The sequence below is a fragment of the Acomys russatus genome, chromosome 9, assembly GCF_903995435.1.
Source record: "Acomys russatus chromosome 9, mAcoRus1.1, whole genome shotgun sequence".
NCBI classification, from domain to species: domain Eukaryota; kingdom Metazoa; phylum Chordata; class Mammalia; order Rodentia; family Muridae; genus Acomys; species Acomys russatus.
The window spans coordinates 6153684-6166753 of NC_067145.1; the positions used below are offsets into that span (position 1 = coordinate 6153684).

Below are 13070 nucleotides of genomic sequence, written 5' to 3' on the forward strand. Positions count from 1 at the left end.
CGCAAAAGCCAAAAAAAAAAAAAAAAAATCAAAACAAATAAAAAGCCAACAGCCTTGGGCTGCCCTGCAACTGTCTACGTTTGTTGTCTGGCGACCTCTTGTGGTGAAATCGTTGCTAGCATGTGTGAATCAGTGCTTTCAGCCAAGCCATCCCATGTTGCATTTTCCTACATTCCCTTCCCGCTGTTTTGTCGCTCACATTAAGCAAGGAGCAAGAATCAGTTGCAAGCATCGAGAATAAAGTGGTGCACCTGACTGGCTACAATTTAACAAATGTGACCTGGGGTTTTCTCTTCCAGGGAGCCTCTGATATATTGCCTGTAGCAAGAAGAGGGGGCCAACATGAAGGAAAACATGCCATCTGCACTTGCTCTCATCCTACTTTTCCTCCACATCAGCCTTCTGAATGGTAAGGGACACTCTTCTTGCTCTCCTTGCCTGGACTGTTTATCAAGGGGTGGGGAGGCTGTTGCAATGCAGTTGTGAGAAAGGAAAACGTTCGTGTCATGTGCTGCTACTAAATTATTTGCCACGTTTCTGGATTAAAATTAATGCAAAATCTTGTCCCTATATTCTCTCTCTCTCTCTCTCTCTCTCTCTCTTCCATCCCCATTTTGAGAGTGAACTGAGAGGGCCCTGGAGAATGGCAGGACCTGAGCTGCCATCCGGAGTCTTAACAGTTACTAGCTGTGTGATTTGAACCATGTGCATGTATGTCTCTCCGTGTTTTTAATTTCTCCAAGGGAGAGCAGTGATATTTCACAAACTTCAGATGAAATAATATATGTGAAGATGCTTTTAGAAAACCATAAAGTAAGATATGGGATTGTCGTTACAAGGTGGAGAGCAAGTGTAACTGCTTCCAATATGTGTGCTATAAAGACGAACAGAAGCCATAGCTAAATTCCAGGGTGTGTGATTGTCAACAAAGGCTTCCCCTTCTACTTCTATGTCCTTCCAGGGATGTATACTTCTGAATGTACCCATGTGCATACCAGATGCTTATAGTACAGGACTGTAAATGGTTCTGTGTGAGTATGTGTTTGTGTGTATGTGGACATGAGTGAGTAATCTCTATTTAGGTGTGTGTCTACCGTGTGTGTGTGTGTGTGTGTGTGTGTGTGTGTGTGTGTCTGTGTGTGTGCTGCCATCATTGTCCCTTTGCATGTACTTCTCTCTGGGTATGTTTTATATGAGTGGTATGCATGTGTGTACTTACTTCTGATGGAGACTTGTATAATATCCCTTGTGTGTCTGTTCACTGAGATAGTCCATAAAGTTTGTTTCCTCAGGGGGCATGAAAATAATATTGGGCTAGTAGTAATTTTACAACCTTATCCTTTCCCCTTGAAAGTTGTTGGGTGGTTTAGTTTTTCAAGACAGGGTTTCTCTGTATGGCCCTGGCTGTCCTAGAATGCTCTCTGGAGACCAGACTGTTCTCAAACTTAGAGATCCAGTTAGCTGTGACTCTGAGTGATAGGATTAAAGACACATACCACCATGCCCTGCTAGTTTGCAGGTTTTTATAATTAATATTTCTCTCTACATCACATGTTTCTCTTCATCTACGACAGAACTAAACAAAAAAAATCTTATATTTTTGCAATGGCTCCCAACAGCATTCGCTGACAAAATCTTCCTTGGAGAATTAACAATACTCCAAACATTGGTGGATCCACACCATGCCTGCACAGATCCTTTTCAGCAGTTCTGTGAGCTACTGCCACACTCTGCCAACACTGGCCGGCCAACCTTCATTCCATAGCCCCATCTGGTGCACCATACTAGACTATCCATTAAATTCTTCCTGAATAGATTCCATACAGACACCTTCCAATCCATGGTCCTTTTGCCATGATCTCCCTGGGTGACCTGCTCTGCCTGGATGGGTGATCAGCTAAAGTTTTACTCTGAAAGCCTGCATGAAAGATTAAATAAATGTGGGAAGAGACATAGAAGACCCCTGAGTTGATACCACCAACTGAAAGTAAAAAGTCTCTACTCTTGAATTTAGCATTGGTTCGTCAAGCAGGGAAAAAACAGGAAAGTGAGATATACAGTCAGTTATGGTTGGTTCCCCAAGGCAACAGCATCATGACAAAATTCCAAGGTTCTTCGGTTCTCTTCAACATAACAGCCAAGCAAGAGGTTTAGAGATCAGCTTGCCAAGAACTCTGGAGATTAAGCAAGTGAAATTTCCAGCCCCTTGGCCGCAGCGCCTCTTGCAGGGCTTCCTCCTTGTAGCCTGACAGTGGGGACAGCTCTTACCTAATCATGGTAGCTCCTCACTCTCAGAGTGGACCTACCCCATCCTACCTCTTAACATACCACCTGCTTGGTAAAGATCCATGGGAATACAAGGAAGTTTTGGGTCACACACTTGTAAAAGGAATCAAAGGAAGGGGATGAGTGTAAATACAAGAGGAGACAAAACACCAGGACTCAGAAACCAGCAAAAAGAAGAATCAGGAGGACCTAGTCTGTAGAGTGCTCAGCCCTAGCTAGGACATCTGCTTTGCACCCACACCTACAAGGCTCAGGGGCCATTCAAGGAGAGAAGGTGGAATGACTGTGAGATCCAGAGGCCAAGAAAGACTGGAATGAAAGTGTCTTTTGGATGCATGGCAGGACCACTGTGATCATAATTGCACAGTAGCTGAGGTTGCTTGCAGGTGACCTGCACAAGGTCAAGCCAAACAACAGCCCAACACAGAGAAGGGACGGGCTCCTAAGTCCCTGTGGCTACCTGATGCAGTGTTGATGGCTGGCAGCTGGACTGTGGGGTGGGGAGGAGGGCTAAAGATAGATCTGGGGAGAGTTAGGAAGAGAGGTGGGGAGTGAATATGTTCAAAATACGTTGTTTGCCTATGTAGATGTTTTAACGAATTAATAAAAAATGTATTTTGAAAAACAAGATCAATAGGACAAGGCTGCACAGAGTCAAGGAAGAGGAGAAAGCAAGAAAGGGAGAAGACAAAGGAGGAAGGAGCGCCACCACCCAGGGACACCCAGATCAGGGGCCATAAGTGATGCAATAAAGACAGGGATGGAGCTGGTGCTGCAGGGGTGCCAGAAAAGTACAGATGCTTGAGCAGAGAGGAGAAAGCGATACACTGACGACAGCATGCACACAGGCCATTTGGCACTGGGGAAGACAACGCCTCAGATGCTAACCCTAGTGCTTACTAGACTCTGTAGACTCTGTGGGAAGAGGGGCTACACAGTCTCCACATACATCAATCCCTCACCCCTCAGACTCAGTCTTCACTGAAATTGTCGTCACTGGTCTCTGCCAAAGTTGCTGATGACTCCATCTCACAATACAAACATACACCACCACCGACCATCCCCTAAGTGTCCTGCTGGCACTGGAATAGTACAGAGGAATATAGTTGGCTGTTGATGCCATGGCCTTGCTGAACAAGGCACTGAGACCTCCTCACTGACCAGGCGGTCAATAACCTGCCTCTGTTGCTAACAGCTCACATGAACTCTAATGGGTGATGACTTTTTGTTTTGTTTTGTTATAGGACAATCACCACCTGGAAAACCTCAGGTCCACAAATGCCGTTCCCCTGACAAGGAAACATTCACATGCTGGTGGAAGCCTGGGACAGACGGAGGACTTCCTACCAATTATACACTGACTTACAGCAAAGAAGGGTAAAGCGCGATTTTTCTTTACTAGTAAACCCCACCAGAGCACTCACACTCCCCTGGCCCACATTACATTGGTTCTACATTAGAAACCCCTGCTTTCCCAGCTTTATATCAGCAAGGCTCGTGCCAGCAGGAAAGGGACCCAATGTCTCTGCCCATCCTGTTCTATAAAGGTTTTTAGAGAACAGCCTTCAAATGCACATTGACTAGTAGTGATATAATATTAACCAAGTTTCCAATTTTCTGTCACAAGCTGAGATTGCAGCCCAAGTCACCATTCCCTAAATGTTGGCTAATCTTAGCTGCTCATCCATAAAGCATGAGCCAATTGCAGAGTTTTTTATTTTTCAATATTTTATTAATTTATTCATATTACATCTCAATTGTTATCCCATCCCTTGTATCCTCCCACTCCTCCCTCCCTCCTGCTTTCCCACTACTCCCCTCCCCTATGACTGTGACTGAGGGGGACCTCTTCCCCCTATATATGCACATAGGGTATCAAGTCTCTTCTTTGTAGGCTGCTATCCTTCCTATGAGTGTTACCAGGCCTCCCCATCAAGAGGACGTGGTCAAAAATGGGGCACCAGAGTTCGTATGAAAGTCAGTCCCCATTCTCCACTCAATGGTGGAGAATGTCCTGTCCATCATCTAGATCTGGGTAGGAGTTCAAAGCTTACTGTCCATATTGTCCTTGGCTGGTGTCATAGTTTGAGCAGGACCCCTGGGCCCAGATCCACCCATCATAATGCTCTTCTTGTAGGTTTCTAGGACCCTCTGGATCCTTCCATTTCCCCGTTCTCCCATGCTTCTCTCGCCTAAAGTCCCAATAGGATATCCTCCCCCCACAACCCACTTTCCTGGTAAGGGAAGACTTTCATGGGACATCCCCTTGGGCTATTGTCTAGATATAAGTGAATATATACCATTTGACTCTTTCTGCTTCTGAGTGAACTCACTCATTATGATCATTTCTAGTTCAATCCATTTGTCCACAGATTTCAGGAAATCCTCGTTTTTAATAGCTGAGTAAATAAATAACCTTTAAAGACAAAACCCTTGAGGATTTTTTTAGCAAATTGCTGATCTAAAAGATACAATCTCAACCAATCATGGGAGCACACATCTGTAATCCCAGAATTCTGAAGGCTGAGGCAGGAAGACCACAAGTTCAAAGCCAGCCTGGGCTACTTAGAGAACCACTATTTAAAACACAACACAATTCGAGATCTCCTGGAGGGCCTAACTAAATGTAAAGTTGCCATGACGGCATAAATTCAAAATGAGCCCTTCCTAGAAATCCTAAAGGAGCCATAGAAATATTTTTTAATGTGTTACTGACAGAGACAGCCATGGCAATTTCCAGGGATGGCTTGTACACAAATCTGTCCTCGCATCTGGGATCCAAAAAAGCATGGCCTAAATACTTAAAGAAGTCACGATTGAAGCAGCCTGCATCGCCTGTGTGGTCTGATTAGAGTGGGTGTTGTTAACATGTGGGCAATTTAATGAGCCAATGGGCTACTTCATTCTGTAGCTCACTTGACACCATCTAAAGTATACTGGCATCAGTGTGTCTCCACCTGAATCCTTTTTATAAAATGTACCCCCAGCATGTTTGTGTGACCAGCACTGCATTATGGATGACCCCATAATGTGAATATGTGTTAAGCAAGGTCTCCACTGCCTAAGGCTACCCAGTGGCGGTACCCTTGGCATGAGTGTGCCTTCGCCACTGGTCACTCAGGAGGACAAACTGCAAGGTTTGTATAAACACCTGCAGGAAAGAAGGATCAGTGAGCAGTGGAGCACTGAGGTGCTAAACTAATTCCTACTATTTCGTCTAACACACTTCTTTCCCTCGACCCCATCTGATATGGGTAGAGCACAGAGCCACAGGAACCCATTTTTTTTCTCCTTTCATTCTTGTTCTTTGAATGCCTTATCCTCAAAATCCAGTAATACTAATCTATTAAGAACAAAAGCTAGACTCTTGTTTTCTTACTCACTCTTAATGTATAACTCGTTGCAGAGAGAGAAGCATCTATGAATGTCCAGACTACAGAACCAGTGGCCCCAACTCCTGCTTCTTTAGCAAGCAGTACACGTCCATATGGAAAATATACGTCATCACAGTAAATGCCACCAACCAAATGGGAAGCAGTACCTCAGACCCACTGTATGTGGATGTGACTTACATAGGTAAGGGAAAGGGAAGTGGGCGGGGAATTTGTTACTGTTACGTAGTTATCAAAAGTCAGACTCCATCTAGGCTTCCTGGCTCATGGGTGGATTCCAGTGAAGAAAGGTGAGAGCACTCACAGCGTCTTTGTTGAGGGAGCATTTCACACCAACAGTGTTGATTCTTCACAATAAAACCCATCCTTGGGACTGTAAGTTCTCATCTTTCCCCTCAACTCTAATCTTCCTGTCTTAGACCCAGCCTGAGTATTCTGTGGACCTCCCTCCGTCCTCTGCCAGCAACTGTCTTGCCCTTGTTACCAGTCAACTCAAATGTCTTTTCTTGTTTGGGGAGGGTGTGGTGGTGATGGGACCCATGGCTGGGCATGAAGGCAAACACTCCCACTGAGCGTCCTCAACAGCTCCTTCTCTGTCTTTTCCTTCTCCTTGGAAGTGAAGGTCTTTAAAAGGATCTGATTCTGTAGCCACAGGAACAATTCCAAGTGCTTTGACTAACCCTCAGCTCTCAACAATATCATGTCTACTTCATTATTAATTTGAAATATTATTAAACAAAGGGGTGATGGAAGGATACCTTAATGATAGAATGCTGCCTAGAATACATTTTAAAAGCCCTGGGTTTAAGTATCCCCAAAATATTATAATAAGAATAAGAATAACAGCAACAACAACAGCAATAGGAAGGAAGTAGTAACTGGCTGAAGGTTAAGGTGACTTACACAGTGTTTGGAGAAGGCAGTCATGAGTTAATCAATCTGAGAGATGTCCCTTGCTTTGCATGATCAGCATTATGCAGCAGGGCAATTAAGCAGAGCAGCAATGACTTTTGTGGTTTAGCACAGACAATAAATAAACTCCTGGGAGAATAGATAGAATCGGGAAAATGAGCTTTATTATCTGCCTTAGATAATAATTCATGAAGCAGTTAATACGGTTTGAAATTACTCAAGTCTTCCTAAGTTAAGTAATATCATTCAATAAAGCAAAGCAGGCCCAGGCCTTACAGTATTCACACATCTCCCTCCAAACTTCATGTCTTCATTTTTGTTTGTTTATTTTTTTTGTTTGTTCTTAATAACACAGTGAGCCAAATTAATGCCACCCATATGGAATCTTGCGGTGAGGCATTAGCAAACTGCAAGTAACCACCCCCCAAAGAAAAGTGATATTTTCCCCCTCCTGTAGCCTCCAACTGCCAGTAGCTCTTCAGCTAGGAGTGGGGCCTCAAGAGCGCCTCCCCCTACATATTAGAAGTTATGACTAATTTGATCTAGTACAGATCCTTTACAGATAGCCATGGCAGCCGTGAATCCATGTGTACAATAGCCATGTCAGGTCCAAAAGACAGTATTCACAACCTCTATTCCTTATCCCTCTGGCTATTCCATTCTTTCTCCCCCATCTTCCATGATGTTTCAAGAGCCTGGAGGAGAAGGAGTTGAGACAGATGTTTTGTCCTCAGCTGCCCACTCACTCGTGACTGAAGAACATATTATTGACCAACAGGAAAGAGAAGGTGTGACAAGGCAACAGCCTAGTTATTTCACTCTTAGGAAAGCAGTTTCATGGCCCATCCTTGGAGGAATCTGAGAGTAAGTGCTTCGCAAGGACCTCCTTCGATTACTTTTAACTGTAGTAAAATACATAAAACAAAATCATTGCTTTAAAATCATAGTAAGCCACCTAATTTGTGGCATTCATTCATTCAGCAAGTTCCCTGCCCACTAGCTGAGTCTAGATCCCACCTTGGTGGGGTGGGAAGGGACAGGGATGAGGAAAGGCTATTTAAATTGTTTCAAAATAAAAGCTCCCTCTGGGTTTAAAGTTACACTCTTGCTGTGTATGTTCCTTCACTCTTCTGCACCTCATTTTTTTCTACCGAAAGAGCACAGTAATATGGGTTCATGACATTTGAGGGAGGGGAATTGAATGATGATGCATTATTAGAGTATTGCTTTATTTTTTAATGAAATATTTAAGAAAATAGATTCTTCTCCTATACAGCACATCCCAAGCACAGCTTCCCTTCTCTCTACTCCTCCTTGATAAGCATTCAAGACATGCTAAGCTTTTGCTAGGGGGAATTTAGTAACCATTTGGTGAATGGATGGATGGATGGATGAATGAATCAGCTACGAAGCTGTTTGAGGGTTACTCAAGAAACACTGTCAAAAAGTCCAAGTGCTGGCCCATATTAACCATTAATATTAATCTGGCAGAGTGAATGTTGTTTTTCCACAGGGAGCAATGTATATTTTGATCATTGAATATAGTTAGTTGATGAACTGAAGGCAATAATCTGTAAACTTGTTACTGGCAAAATCATAAATATGAATGGGTGATGCACAAAAAGACATGCAGTTTCTCTTCGTGGAGATGCTTTCTTGCTCCCAGTTAAGGGACATAAATTCTTTCAAATCCATTTCCCAGTAATCTCCTGTGCCAACTTCAGTTGGAACTTCCATCCAAGTTATTACCACATGGCCATTGCCATCAGGAAAAGAATACGAACATGGATATAAACCTAGCTGGTGGAAAATGGAGAATCTAGCCAAAGCAAAAAAAATTACTGTTAGCAGTCAAACGCCATCATCCAGTACAAATATGATTGATCACATATTAAGTGGAAGAAGGTATTTACTATGTCCTTAGGCACTTATAATGCTGTGGGGATACTGGGCTGATAGAAAACACAAGTCATGATAGAAATCAGGAAAGAAGGTGCAAGCAGTGAAGGACACTAAAATGTCTTTTATATCTACAGTTGAGCCAGAGCCTCCTCGGAACCTGACCCTAGAAGTGAAAGAGCTAAAAGACAAAAAAACCTATCTGTGGATAAAATGGTCCCCACCCAACATAACTGATATAAAAACTGGTTGGTTTACACTGGAGTACGAAATTCGATTAAAGTCTGAAGAAGCAGATGAGTGGGAGGTGAGTCAGACAGAAGAATCATGTCCTTCTGCAAGGATAAACCTCTCACAACAGAACAGATCGTTTCTCTAATTGGTTGCCCACCATGCACAGGCATCAGTCCTCCTGGATATGGAAATATTATCTCCCCTCTGCTGAGATTGAAAGACATTCGTATTCACAACACTCACAAAGACAGCTGTTTGTGCTGGACAGATTCTCCCTTAGGCTCCCAGTTTACCTTCCTAAGTATGTCTCAAAGACAACCGCTTCTGGAAGAACACAAACTATACTGATGCTGTGGGCAAGAGAATTTCAGTTTAATATGTCCATTGTCACTATGCTTTGAAAGAAGTATTTTGTAACACTTTCAGTGTGAAAAGATAATGCAACAATTACAGGCATTGTGATATTGTGCCCTTAAGTATCTTAGTATGTCTCTTCTGAAAGGGGGACATTTGCAAATGTAGTCAAATTAATAGGATCTCACATTTTTAAAAGGTAATTAAAATCTCTTAATAGCATATAGTAGCTATTCTAAGTATGCCCTATCTCCCTTTCCTCAAAATTATCTTTAACAACTGGTTTGTCCAAACCAAAATGTACTCTAGAACAGTTTTGTTGTACTGAGGCCAGGAGGCTGCTTGTTCATCAAGATGACACAGTATTCACTTTTTATTAGTTCTTTGTGTAATCACTGAGCTGTTATCCCTGCTCCTGTTTTTTCTACAGCCAGACTTACAATGTAAAGACTTAATTAGAGTCAATTTTAATAACATGCAGCTCAACATACTCTACAAGTAATTAGTATGACCTTCATACTGCATTCATCATCATCAGGAAGCATGAACTATCTAGTTGACGTAGTATAAATGATACTAAATCTGAGTCCTAGATTAGGGAAGTAGAAACCTCTTGTCTTTGTTGCTAAACAATGCTTTGTTTGTGGACTATTACTTCAACCCACGTGAAGACTTGAATTTCTTCCACCTAGTAGTTTTAATACCAGCTAACAATTTTTTGAACCAATTGCTTCATTGGATTTATAAACTAATAACTTTATTATTCTTATATTTATGAGTTGATTTGATAGAAAATATCATGTATTTCATTAGGTAAAGTTGGAAGCAAGTGAAAATTGTTTTGTGAAATAGAGACATAGAAAACTTTGTATTTGCTTGTTTGTATGTTTGGTTTAGCTTTTAGGGTTTCTCTCTGTCACACTAGCTTCCCTGGGCCTCACTCTACAGACCAGGCTGGCCTCAAACTCACAGAAATTTACCTGTTTCACCTTTTACATTTTTGTGAGTGACTTTTTTAAAGGAAGAAGGAAAGAATAGATATAGAGTGATGAAAATAGGGAATTCTCTAAGTAAAGCCATGTCTACCTAACTCCACAATACTTTATGGTTTAGACAGAAAGTCTCTTTCTTCATAACAAGTGTCAGAAGTGACTTCTGATTTTTCTTGTTCCTCCTTAGACCCACTTTACGGGGCAGCAAACACACTTTAAGGTTTTTGACTTATATCCAGGACAAAAGTATTTTGTCCAAACTCGCTGCAAGCCAGACCATGGATACTGGAGTAGATGGGGCCAAGAGAATTCCATTGAAATACCCAATGGTAAGTGTTTGTGCTATACTTTTGCCTATATTTATAAATATTATAAACAATAAAACTGTATTTAATAGATATTAATATTGAAACTGTTTCGAGCCTTATCTAGAAAAAATAGTTTGAAATGTAAAGCTTAGAATGTCGTCCAAGCACTCACTGGTCATTTAAACTGACCTCCCTGTGTGTCTTATGCCTATCTACTACGGATGGATTGCTTTTCACGTCAAGAGCTATAAGTAGAAAGAAGAAAGTCTTGAGCTGAAGAATTCTGTGTGTGATGTTGGTTGGCTGGTTGGGTCTTAATGATAATGTTGTATGTGATCAAAGCTCTCTGGCTGTTTGTGTTTTAGACGTCGCCCTGAAAGACTCAACTGTGTGGATCATTGTGGCTGTGCTCTCTGCTGTCGTCTGTTTGGCTATGGTCTGGGCAGTGGCTCTGAAGGGCTACAGGTACTCAACTGTCCCTCAGCCCTTCTGTCAGTCATGGCTCTCAGGGATAATGACAAAAAGCACTAATACAAAGATGATGGAAACCAGAAAGCAGCCTAAGCACCACATTTATCCATTAGTCCCAGTACATTTGCTCATACAAAAAAGAGTAATCTTTTATGAGTGTTTTTTTTAAATATTAAAATGTACTGATTTGAATCTAAAAACTCTTCCCACCAAATCAGGACTTAGAGTGGTGAAATTGTGGAAATCTGGCAAAAGCAGCTAACACTAAGAGAACCAAACAGAACAAATAATCCAGTATCTTGAAATCACCATCCAAGATTAACCAGCATAAGGCATAGTGTGCGTCACCACAATTGCCTTTTTCATTCACTGTTACTTTCACACAGAGACAGAATCCAACCTCTTACAGCCCATGCATCAGCTATTTGGGAATTAGAATGGGAAAAAAAAAAAAACTCTTTCAACTAATACAGTGAAAAGATGAGTCATTTATCCACTCTCACAAATTATTTTATAGCATGATGACCTGCATCTTTCCACCAGTTCCTGGGCCAAAAATAAAAGGATTTGATACTCATCTGCTGGAGGTAAGTGCCAGAAGCAGAGAATGTAGCATGACACACTGCCTGGTGCTAAGGAAGCTCACACGTGCACCCACAATCCTCATCAAGCCAATCTGGCCCTCTTGATCATCCCTTTCTAGTGGCCTCTCCTCGTCAGCATGCATGCTAACAAAAGGAAGCATTTGGGATGACTGTGTTAGTCACCATATTCTAAAAGTCAGAGGGCAAAAAGGGAAAGCTAAAAAACATCCAAATTCATGGTGAGGCACTGCCTAGGGCTGCTCCTCAAGACAGAGATGACCATTCTGTTCAAATAGCGAGTGTAGAAAGAGAGCTGATATTTTAGCTAACTCACTACCACTATCTCCCTTACACAGGTGTCCAAGCTTCCACTTGAATGTTCTTTAATAACCACTGTGACAGAATTTTTGATTGTCCCCAAGCTCCATTCCAGCAGTTGGTAGATCAGTACTATAGGAGCTGGTGTTTTCCAAAGCACATGAGACTGATCGTAGACAGAATTAAAGCATTTGTCTCTAGGTTGAAATGCATAGTTTCAATTTGACTTTAACGGTGATCTATAGAAAAGCCTTTACCTGCATTTAAAAGTAAATTACAGTTGATGTTATTACCATGAATTTAAGCTTTTCTAAGAATGTAAAAAGTGAATTTGACTTGTCTTCCAAAATCACTTTAATTGCAACATTACAGCAAGGACTAGAGTTAAGGAGTTTGGGCCTCTGGTCCAGACATCTTAGCATCACTCTCCAGTCTAGTACTGACCTTTATAAAAGCCAACAGGAATGTCTCGGCTAAACAAATTACCTGCTGTCTATCTTACAACTCACCCTGCTAACCACAGAGACTTCATGATAAATGGCTACTTAAGGGTTACTTCTTTCATTATCTCTATTGCTCAAAAGAACCCTCACAGATAATGTGGTATTTCTCCCATCATAAAATGGGAGACGCTGTGGTCCAGTGAGAAAAGTAACCTCTCAAAGTCATATATGATAAGGGATAACAGCCAAGACTTAGGCCCATGGCTTAAGTCAAAGGACTGAGAAGAGAGGGGAAATAAGGAGACACTGAAAGAAAAAGGGGTTGATGGAGGAGAGAGAGAGTCAGGAGTAGAGGCAAACAATGTGGGATGGGAGGAAGAGAGAGGGGAAATAAGGAGATGACAGAAATAAAAAAGGAACGAAAAAATGGCATCAGGCGAGAAAGAAACTAGTAAGATGAGGCATGTGCAAAGGAAGAAGAGTGGCAGGAGAAGCCAGAGACAAGGACCAATTCGCTGTCACCAGCACTCCAGAAAAGGGGGTGGGGCTAGGGGGATGGGGCTAGGAGGCCACACCACATCTCAGCCAACTTCTCAGCCAACGGGTACCAGTGTCAGGTGTACACACAAACACGATGATTTCAAATGCTTCACATGACATTTTCATTACACAGTTACACGTTTAGGACACACTGAGTACTACAGTATTTACACATTAAGTTCATGACCACTATTAGAGATAAGGTGAAAAATTAGGAAAGGCATAAAGAAACACAGTTGGTGAATAGTACTCAAAATGTGCTTCTAGGCGGCCTGACACACGTCTGCAGTTGGGGGGAACGGGGAGAGAGGTGGATGTGTGAGCTGGCTCAAAGGAG

At 42.1% G+C, this 13070-nt stretch overlaps 1 protein-coding gene across 2 annotated transcripts in view; it reads left to right on the forward strand.

The window, feature by feature from the left end:
• The first annotated feature begins 246 nt into the window (after nt 1–246).
• Nucleotides 247–13070, forward strand: part of Prlr (prolactin receptor) — a 32208-nt gene continuing 19384 nt past the window's right edge. For both annotated transcript variants that reach the window (XM_051150962.1, XM_051150961.1), the window contains exons 1-7: nt 247–409; nt 3531–3663; nt 5693–5862; nt 8627–8796; nt 10257–10398; nt 10743–10842; nt 11366–11435. In XM_051150962.1, the coding sequence (XP_051006919.1) occupies nt 343–409; nt 3531–3663; nt 5693–5862; nt 8627–8796; nt 10257–10398; nt 10743–10842; nt 11366–11435 (852 nt within the window). In that variant the 5' untranslated portion in view covers nt 247–342. The remainder of the gene's footprint in view (nt 410–3530; nt 3664–5692; nt 5863–8626; nt 8797–10256; nt 10399–10742; nt 10843–11365; nt 11436–13070) is intronic.